General features: G+C 27.7%; 2 protein-coding genes across 2 annotated transcripts; one reads left to right on the top strand and one right to left on the bottom strand.

Annotated features, from left to right (window-relative positions):
* The first annotated feature begins 3,325 nt into the window (after positions 1 to 3,325).
* Positions 3,326 to 4,353, top strand: LOC112592694 (protein FAM200A-like). Its single transcript, XM_025336849.1, has 3 exons — positions 3,326 to 3,419; positions 3,557 to 3,753; positions 3,901 to 4,353. Exons 1-3 carry the CDS (start codon positions 3,326 to 3,328, stop codon positions 4,351 to 4,353), a joined length of 744 nt encoding a protein of 247 aa, XP_025192634.1.
* A 1,743-nt stretch (positions 4,354 to 6,096) lies between these two features.
* Positions 6,097 to 9,499, bottom strand: LOC112592693. Its single transcript, XM_025336847.1, has 5 exons — positions 9,188 to 9,499; positions 7,347 to 7,565; positions 7,034 to 7,284; positions 6,760 to 6,966; positions 6,097 to 6,124 (listed from the first exon to the last, which is right to left on the bottom strand). The coding sequence occupies exons 1-5, from the start codon at positions 9,497 to 9,499 to the stop codon at positions 6,097 to 6,099; spliced, it is 1,017 nt and encodes a 338-aa protein (XP_025192632.1).
* Positions 9,500 to 10,829: the final 1,330 nt, after the last annotated feature.

The raw sequence follows: 10,829 nt of genomic DNA, 5'->3' as shown, positions 1-10,829 counted from the left end.
TGTCGTGTGTGTATCGTGTGATGAAGACGGGTAGAATAACAACAACTGGAGTAGATATTTGCATAATTTTACTATCTTTAAAATTTGTAGGTAGTAAGTACTAGGTACTAAATATTTATTGGAATAAAAAGAAAAAGAAAATATGAAAATATATTAATTTAATTAATTATTTATTCATAAAAATCTACATGATAGTCATAATATGACCTAACATTAGAGTTCATATTTTTGCTTCTATCTATTCTATTTTTCTATCTATCTAACTTGAAGATAGTTCCACTTTTCACAGTAAAATTTCTTTTGCATGTAAAATCATATTTAAATTTAAGAGGTGCTATATAGAAACATATTTTTTCTATATTTAACAACAGTTTGTTCAGAACATTTTCAACTTATTAAGAGAATATTATCATCTTGTTTTGCCTATTTCAAGAAATTATAATTTATTATTCTTTTTCTTTTATCATATAAGTAGGTACTTAAAAAGAGATACCATTTTATAAATTGGTAAACTAAAATTGTTTTTATTTAATTTATTGTATGTTTTATTTTGGTAATTAATACCTAATTATAATAAACTTACTAAAGTCTAAAATGTGAATAATGTGGTCTAAATTATTTTTTCAAGCTATTTTAAAGAAAATTATTAACCTATATTTTTTCAAAATTACTATACCACAGAAGTCAACTAACGCAAGTCTATTTTTTGAAATTTTGAGTTAGTTTTATAATCAGAATATATTTTTTGTGATATTTTTAAAGGTATTAAAACGTAAATCCTATATATATAATAAATGCATAGATAGCAAAAAATATACTAACTTATGTCCTAAACTATGATAGAAGTATTGAAACGTATGTCCAGCTTGATAGTTGACTTCTGAGTCAAAATAGGAAGACGAAATAACATTGTTGAAATATACGAACGTAAGTCCCTTTACGATAGTTTACCTCTAGCACTGATAAGAATGGCATACTGTTAACATCACATTTTTTACTTATCATAAGTCCATTTGCCTATCAGTAATTAACTCGCCAAATATATGTAATTGTTATCATATTTATTTTTAGATATAAATTATTCTTTATAAACATTATTATATATTATGTTAGATGATTAAACATAAAATTGTTACATATTATAATTTATTAATTATTTTAGTATTATAATTTTATTAATGTATAAGAATGCAATCAAGTCGCACAAAACACATTTATAAATTAGCTACAAATAAAAAAGGTGTTCATGATGTGAGTATAAATATTATTTTCACGAATAATGTTTATTATCATTAAGGCTTTTATTAATTATTTTTATATTATATGAATTATTGTAATATTCATTATAGGTATTTAAAGATACACATATTTTGTCTGACTGTTCTATACCATCAACTACTGAAACTACTGTTAACAAACATAAAACAAATAACAATATCAGTAATTGTGATGATGTTCTTACACATCATGTAATTTACCAGTTTACAGTATAACAGTAAGAAACCATATTTAGTATTAAAGATATTATATTATGATATGAAATAATAATAGCTATAGTAAGAATAATAATCATGATACTATAGTTAAGTAATGTTTAATTGTTTTAGGAAGATGAAAGATAAAAAAGTGTAGATTCCTGGTTAGAATCACAACAACCCAGTACATCTCAGCTTTGAATATGGTATCATACTATTTAGTCCGGTTAACAATATAATACCTAATGAGAAAACTGTAAGTTATAATATTAATAGGCTAAGCGAGGATTTGGTTATAGTCCAAACTGAAAAAAGTGATTACTGAGTTAACAATGGTTCTGATGAAGATCGAACATTTATGATCAATAATGTTGATAGAACAAGTACCTGTAGTGAAAGTCTCAGTTGTATAGTTCAAGTACCAATTAATTCTACTGTTATTACTGAAAATAATACAGACTTTATTATAAATGGAGTAGTGAATTATCTAGTCAAAGAAGTTTGTAAGAAAAATAAAAGCCGTAAGAGATCATGTGATCTTACACCTTGAAAGAGTAATATAAGAAAAAAAAATTGGCTTCAGGAATGTCATATTTGTCAAAGAAAGGTAATAAAATTATTCAATGCAAAAAATTAAAGACTTCTTGTGTAAACTGTAAAAAAAGTGCAGTGAAAAAATAGATGAACATGATGGAAAAAAAATATTTTTTACATTTTGGGATGGAGATAAGTATATACATTTGAAGAGACAATACATTACTACTTGCATTGAAGAAAAATGTGTGGATAGAAAACGAGAACGTAATAGAAGTCGTGCTAGTGTAAGACAAAAGAGTTTAATTTATTCATTTGAAATTTAAAATGTGAACACAGGAATAAAAAATAAAATTGATGTGTGCAAAACATTGCACCTTAATACATTGAATATATCAGACATGTTTGTTAGAACTGCTTTGAAGAAAAAAACAAATGGTGGTATGATTTCTCTTGATAGAAGGTATTATCATGTCCCTCCAATTAAAATAAGTGATGACATAAAAGATGGTGTAAAAAAACATATTGAGTCATTTCAAGCAATTGAAAGCCATTAAAGCAGAGATAAAACTGTTAAAAATATTTAGGAAATGAACTAAATATATCAAAAATGTATAAACTACGTATATGTTGCCAACATAAATAACATTAAGTGCCAACGGGTAATATAGCTAAGCATTGGTTGTACTCTGAGATTTTCAATAATGAGTTTAACTTAGCGTTTAAAGAGCCTGCTAATGATTCTTGTGACATTTGTGATGAATTCATAATAAAAATAATTAACCAAAGTAAAAAAGCTTGTCTACAAAAAAATTATGAAGTTTATCTAGATCAGTGGTTTTCAACCTGGGGGTCGCGAATGATAGGTTTGGGGGTCGCCAAAAATAATAAATGAAATGATTTTTCCATTTTATTTAAAAATAAAATAAAGTTAATTTTTAATTTTGTTTCATATAGAGAATTATAGATTATAGAACATGCTGAGGAGCGTATAATCTTAATTTCTTATTTCGTATCTTATCGATAGCGGATATGGATTATTAAATTGTTCGTAACTCGTATCATATACATAGGTATATTTGAACAATTTTAGTCGCAAATATTTATAATAATCAGTTCCTACTTAGGTGTCATTCGTGCAGTACATGTATCTCACGCGATATAAAGTACGTTACTATACTGTTTTAAAATGGAAAAATTTTTAATTAAACGCGCAAGTACAAGTGCAAGTGCAAGTGAAAATAAAAAACGTAAACTGTCGGAAACAATAACGGACCAGCCTATCAACGAGGAATTGGAAGAAAAAAAAACTTAAAATGTTGAGAACCAAAAAAAAGAACGTAAATATCAAGATCAGTATATACAATTTGGATTTACTTTTATTGAAGAAAAAGGTAAACATCGTCCTAAGTGTGTAATATGTTTAAAAATATTGGCTTCCGAAAGTATGAAACCCTTCTAAACTTAAACGACATTTAGAAACGAAACATCCGCAATATAGTAATAAAGATGAACAATTTTTTAAAAGACATGAAAATGCATTAAAGGTTCAAAAAAAACTTATACAGTTTCACAAAAAGCTTTAGTTGCATCATTCGAGGTTTCATTCTTAATAGCAAAAACAAAAAAACTGCATTCGATTGGCGAATCTCTTGTCTTGCCAGCTGCTATAAAAATTGTAACGGCTATGCACGGTGAGGCATATGCAAATGATTTAAAATCAATTCCATTATCTGATAATAATGTATCACGTCGGATTTCAAACATATCTGATGATATATTAAAACAACTTTTAAATAGATTGTGAAGTAATTATTTTGCAATGCAACTGGACGAATCTACAGATATCTCCAACTTTTCTCAACTTCTTGTCTATGTCAGGTTTATTTAGAAAGAAGACATTTTAGAAGACTTTTTATTATGTCAAACTTTAAATGGCAGGACCACTGGTAACGACATATTTACCCTTATTAATGAATTTTTTGAAAATAATGAAATTTCGTGGTCAATGTGTAAGGCCATTTGTACAGATGGTGCAGCAGCACTTACTGGATCAAAGAAAGGTTTTAAAGCTAAAGTTAACGAAATTTCATCAAGTATACTATTTACTCATTGTATGATTCATAGGGAAGCTTTAGCATCTAAAAAACTTGAACCATTTGTCAACGAAGTACTACAAGATGCTATACGTGTAATTAACTTTATAAAATCAAAATCATTAAATTCTAGAATATTTACGATACTATGTAATGAAATGGGATCTGATCATACAAAACTACTACTTCATACTGAAGTTAGGTGGTTATCCCGTGGTAAAATATTATTAAGAATTGTTGAGCTTTAAGATGAAATACGAATTTTTCTCCTTGAACATAAAAATACACTCGCAGAACACTTCTTAAATGAAGAATGGTTAGCAATTTTAAGTTACCTTGCCGATATTTTTGAAAAATTAAATAATTTAAATTTAAGTCTTCAAGGTAAAAATACAAATATATTAATTCTCTCCGATAAAATCGATGCTTTCAAAAAAAAATAAATTTGTGGATAAATTATATTAATAATGAAAACTTCGAAATGTTTTCATGTTTTTCAGAAGTTATTGCTGACAATGAAATATTTAATATTAAAAAAATAAAAGATATAATATTACTTCATCTCAAAAATTTGGAAAACCATTTTAACACACGGTTTGAAAAGTTTCCAGAAAAAAAGTTGGGATGGATAAGAAATCCATTTTCTATTAATATAAATGAAATGAATTCTGAATTAAGTTTAGTTATGAACGAGGAATTAATTGAGTTATCTGCCGATGAAAATCTGCGTATAAAATTTAATGAAACTACAAGTGATAAATTTTGGATTTCTATAAAATCAGAATACCCAGAATTGTCAAAAATAGCTGTATCAACACTTCTGCCATTTACAACCACTTACCTTTGTAAAACGGCGTTTTCAGCTCTTACAGTTATAAAAAACAAATATCGGACAAAATTAAACTTAGAATCAGATCTAAGAGTTGCAGTCTCTAATATAAAACCTAATATGGAAACAATCATTTCAAAAGCTCAAGCTCAAGTATCCCATTAACAACAGTTTATGTATTATGTATTTTTTTTTTTTATATTTAAATTTATTGTATATGCTTGAATTGTTTTAAAATAATGTTGTATTATGAATTAATTAAATTTTTAAGTATAAATTAATCAAAATCGTATAACATATAAATATTTTTTCAGTAATTAAATCAAATTTTGATGAATAAAGCAACATTTTTTTTTGAAGGGGATCGCAGTACAAAAAAAAATACAAATTGGGGGCCGCGACCCAAAAAAGGTTGAAAACAACTGATCTAGATGAAGCAAAACTAAGATATGCTGAAAAAACGATAAACTTGAAGCAAAGGATTCTGGCTATAAGAAAAAAATTATAATGGTTGATTTACAAAAATGTCTTCCAACTCCATATTTAACCAATGGACAGAGTTTTTATTTGAGGAATTTATGGACGCTCAACATTACATTAAGCGTAATGACGACCTTACTAACCTTACGCATCTTGTGTATTAAAATGGACCCTACATTTTAAAGAAGCAGAATCTAATATTGAAGAATTAAGTATATGGTAATTGTGCTGGACAGATTGGAAATTTTATGATATTTACTTTGTTACTTTGTGGCTGTTGAAAAAAATGACAAATTTAAAAATAATAAACCACAACATTTTTGAAAGTCACATCTACATGGAAGTAGACAGTGATCATTGTATTATTGAAAAAGCAAAAAAAAAAATTGTACATTTAAGAATAATGACACCAAGGGATTGGCGACAATTTATTAGGTCTTGCAAAAACAAAAGCCTTTTTGTGGTAACAAAAATGGAGCTTGAATATTTTTTGAATTGTCAATGTCTTTACAATTCTAAAAATTCTCGATTAATATACAAAAGAAAAGATTTCTGAAATTGTTCATTTACGTTTAGAGAAAAAAAAGGAAGAACTATTAATGTTTAAAACAGATTTTGCTTAATAAAGAATTTAAAATTGTCCTTAAACAGAACAACTAGAAGTTCAGTTTGGCCAGAACATTTACCACAAGTAACAAGTAAGCCTAAGCCTATAAGTAAATTACAATATCAAGATTTACAAACAACTCTTAAGAATATTTCATGACTTATCTAAACATGAAATATGATGATAAAACTTCTAATTACCCAGAATAAATCTAGTCAGTTATTATAATAATAAGAACTAAATATTCATTAATCATTACTATGTTATTTTATAAAAAACAAGTTTCCTATTTATTTCAAAGTATTATAATATAAATTTTAATTTTGATTTATTTGTGTTCTTATTTTATTTAGTTATATTATGTGGGTACCACACGATTGCGTACGATGTATCTTTTTGAAAACACGATTGCGTACATTAACACGATTGCGTACGTTAAGCCATTAACTTTAATATTTACCCCAAAAGTCAAACGATTGCGTACGATTTACTGTGCAACGTTGCCAAATTTATGTTTTTATTTGTGATCAGTAAAATTTAAATATTGGAAAAATTACTTAAGTTATGGTACCACTTAAAAATCAATTTTCGACAAATATGTTATGATATAGTATACAAAATTAAAAATTTTAAAATAATAAAATGTTAAAATAATATAATAAAAAATATTATATCTTGGTACCACTTAAATAACACATTTTTGACAAATATGTTATAATATTTTTATGAATTTTGTACTTGTTATATTCTTTCATGACTTCTTTTACACCAATTAAATCAGCATTTTCCATTTTTTTAATCCCACCTTTAAATACTGATTGAATTTTCGTACATGTTTCCACTTGCGTTTCTTTTAGAATTGAAATAACTACATGGACAGAAGGATGGGAGCTATGAAATTGAGCGTTGTAAGTTCGATGAAAACTTTCAGATCCATTTGTCGTACTTAAAAAAAAATAAAAATAAATACAAAATCATAGTTATTATAGCAATTATATAGTTGAATATTTACTGAGGATTTTCGGATGGCTCTTGTGCCCAAATTTCTGGTGGAAATAAACAACCATTCTCCACGTATGTATTTAAAATGTAGTCAGAAAACAAACATCCAATATTTAAATCGGGACAAATTGATATGAGTTCACCAAACGCATTTTGAATATCTTGAAAAGGTAAAAATGGTAATCCAAAAAAAAGTTTTAACCATTTTCCCAAATCGGAGTTTTTAGTGTAGGCCAAACAAAGTTCTTTTTCAGAATTAATCTACAAAATAACGCAAATAAATTGATCTATTGATTTTAATTTATTTAATTCAATAAACTCACTTTGCGCCACCAAGACTGTCCTAAGTGAAATCGACATGCATCTATTTCGATGTTTGGGAAAACTTCTTTTGCCGCTTCATGGGCACTGATTTCAAAATCCAAATGTAATTTAAGAACCAATAAATTTTTAAAAACAATTTTTTCGCATAGTTCTTGTAAAAACAACCACATTTCTACGTAGATTTTTTTTTGATTTATTTGGTAATAAAAATTATGCCACTGGTACATAAAACCATTGATTATAAATACTATAGATAGCTCACTGCAGCATAAAATACGCTGCGTGGAAATAATTTCCGATAGAGCGCGATAAGCAATTTTGTCTACAATAAAATTAGATATTATTTATTTCCTAATCGACCACCGCGCCGCCGCATCATCGTTGCCGGCCGTCGTCGCACGTAATCGTCAACTGTCGTCGCGTGTCGACCCGCGACCCGCACTCTCCAGTCAAACAGTTTGTGCCCCCAGACCGACGCGCGGAAACTTTCCATTATGAGATCACATAGCTTACGATAATTTTATTTAGTTGTAAAAAATTGTGTGAATTACGATTTTCGATCTTTTTTCATATCTCTCATTAAATATTATGAGTATGATTGTATTAAATGTTGAGCTCTTAATATCAAAAGAATAAAATACTATGACGGAAAACTTACAAAAAACCAGAAATGTCCAATATTTTCTAAGTCTTATACTGAGCTCAAAATGGATTAATAATTTTGAAATTTTTAATGAGTACGCACGTTAGGTAGTTGGTAAAAGTTCCAAGTTTCTAATTCTATTATATTGTTGGAGTTATGGCTAAAAACTAAAATAGATTTCACGAAAATCCTGAATACTGCATATTCCCGTTTTTTGTCAATTTTTCGGTAGTTATCGCCCACGCTTGGAAAAACTATTGAGAAATTCAAAAAATGAGCTCCTAAAAGTACCATCTCGAGAAAATTTCTGATTTATAAAGTTGCTGGACGAAACTTGGTTTTCTACCCGAAGTGTCTTATATACCGATAATATGCGAACTGATATACCGATCTAGTACCGACGAAGACCGCAAACTTCGGTCTATTTTTTTTATAACACGTTAGCACATATTTAAATCTAACTAGTTCTCCTTGTATTGAATTTGGTGGAATACGAATAAGGTACTATAGGAAACAAACAAAACTTTTTTAATGTAGTGTCTTAAAAAATTATAAAGTGTTATTGTTATACCTATAAAGAAATAAATTACATGCTTATAATATTTATAATTATACAATTAATAATTGAAACACTTTAAAACATTATATAAATTATTAATTATAACAATGCTAATTATTATTTATTATTTATTACTTATTTACATACATTACATTATTTATTTTCAAATATTTTTAATTTTGCGTTATTACTTGCATTTTTTGAAATGAATTCGCCTTTACCCATTTACACTCTTTATATATACGTGTTGTTAGTAAAAGTTTTACTAAATATAAATAATGTTCCTTGCATTTTAATTCTTCGAAGTTTGATATTTTTTTATTTAATTGTCTCTTGATTTCGTTTAACATTACTTTAGCCACTCCTTTTTCACTTTTTATTTCATCAAATAGCTTTTTAAAAACTTCTAGACTAATATTGCATATTAATATTAACAAACTAGAAGGATTTTTTAAGCCTTGACTACAATTTTCTTCAACATATTCAAAAGTTTTCAATAATATTAATAATTGATTAGGTTCATTTAAATTTTTTTCAGTTGTAAGATTAGCTTCGCAATTTTTACACTGAAAAAAGTCAATACAACGCTTAGCCAAGTACCCAGCAAAATAAACAACGGAACATTCTTCCAAGTTTACTTTTTTTACTGTTTCCGTGTCAGTCATGTCTGTAAACTCTGACTCAGATGTAAATGATAAGTTAGAATCAGTTGAGTCCACGTCTGAGGCTTTGAAACAACAATTGTCTGGTATTGGGTCTTTAATTGTATTGTTAATTTCCAAGTCAGATAAAATATCAACAGTTAAATAATTGTCTGAATCTGTTTCACAATTACACTTTTCTGAAACTTTCATCAATGAAAAAGTACAAATACTTGCAACGCAACTACGGAATATTCTTGCCGTTGGATTACGAGTGTACCCATTTTTTTGTCTCATAATAGAGAACATGTTTTCTAAAGGATCTTGATTTACTCGGTTTGTTAACAAAAAATATGATTTATTTTCTTCGTCGTAATTTTTTTCATTTTCGTATAATAGTTTTATCGCAGTTAGTGACCACACCATCCCTGAAAAACACGGTGGTACTGACATTGTATTTGTCTTGTGATTGATCTTTTTTGCGTCCCGAAAAGTTGATATTGATTTATTTATATTTACAAAAATATGAGTATTTTTAGAGTTCATTGGACGCCTATTTCGATTAATATCATACAAATTTTTGCTGTTGCACGCGTCAAATGTATTGTTCATTTCGAGTAAAAAGTCGGCTGTGTCTTTAGCTGTTTTTGATTTTAATTGACCGGTGATAATAGATGTTTTAATAGCTGATGAAACGTTATTACTAAAAATTTGTAGAGCTAGTTTGCACGACATTTTCTGAAATGGGTTGGGATGTAAATGGGACGGCGATATTTTACACATAGCACGAGCTTTGGTACTTAGTGAATCGAGTTCGTAGGTTTTTATGACATCTTTAAAAACTATTTTTTTATTTTTTATTTGAATATCGCCGTTTAATAAATTGTTTCTAATACTCTTAAATATGTGTGGTATATCATAAATTAAGTATAGTTTTTTACCGTGTATTTCTGTTGTTGGGTTCGTTTCAGTACCTCCCAGTAAAGGAACAATTTCCTATTTTGAGATCCTTGGTCACATATTAATGCCGTGGGCAATAGTCCAATATTTAAAATTTCTTTAACTGAATGTTGTAATAAAGTATCTAAATCATTACCCTTAACACCATTAGAAGTTAAAAAATAACATAATGGAAATTTCCAATTAGTGTATAGCCCTCTTACCATAATGACTAGAGCATGTTTGGCCAATTTTGGAGATCGGCCTAATGGACCCAAGTCTTCAAAGCCCTCAATTATATCAAGAGTTTTGTTATACTCTATACATTTCATTATTGCCATCTCATCAAATAATATGACACACCGTTTATCAATATAGGTCATCGTTGTAACTTTTAATTTCATTTGATCTAAATAATTTTGAATGAAACCGGGTACATAATCAATAGATTTTAACCATCGACGTACAGTACTTTCGGCCGGAAGGACTATACCATTTCTCCTTAAGAATTTGTATGTTGAAGACGATTTATAATAAAGGGACATTGATAATTTTTTTTCTGATTTTGACCACGGGCGACGGTTTTTATGCAAAACTTGCATAGTCATAATGGCTTTTGAGTTAATTGAATTAAATTTAGTATTGTTGAAAAATTGTTCAATATATTTTTTTTTAACATTTTTTTTTTCATTTTTTTTTT

The sequence above is a fragment of the Melanaphis sacchari genome, unplaced genomic scaffold (assembly GCF_002803265.2).
Source record: "Melanaphis sacchari strain LSU unplaced genomic scaffold, SCAv2.0 Contig186_pilon_pilon, whole genome shotgun sequence".
Classification (NCBI taxonomy): domain Eukaryota; kingdom Metazoa; phylum Arthropoda; class Insecta; order Hemiptera; family Aphididae; genus Melanaphis; species Melanaphis sacchari.
Note: the sequence above shows the minus strand (reverse complement) of the source record. Positions and strands in the feature narration are given on the sequence as shown.

Coding starts and splice junctions, on each gene's coding strand:
- LOC112592694 (XM_025336849.1), top strand. CDS start 3,326: ATGTTGAGAACCAAAAAAAAGAACGTAAATATCAAGATCAGTATATAC. Junction 3,420..3,556: donor AAAGGTAAACATCGTCCTAA/GTGTGTAATATG, acceptor AATGCATTAAAG/GTTCAAAAAAAACTTATACA. Junction 3,754..3,900: donor TTCCATTATCTGATAATAAT/GTATCACGTCGG, acceptor AGGTTTATTTAG/AAAGAAGACATTTTAGAAGA.
- LOC112592693 (XM_025336847.1), bottom strand. CDS start 9,499: ATGTTCTCTATTATGAGACAAAAAAATGGGTACACTCGTAATCCAACG. Junction 7,566..9,187: donor ACACGGAAACAGTAAAAAAA/GTAAACTTGGAA, acceptor TTTATGTACCAG/TGGCATAATTTTTATTACCA. Junction 7,285..7,346: donor GACAGTCTTGGTGGCGCAAA/GTGAGTTTATTG, acceptor GTTATTTTGTAG/ATTAATTCTGAAAAAGAACT.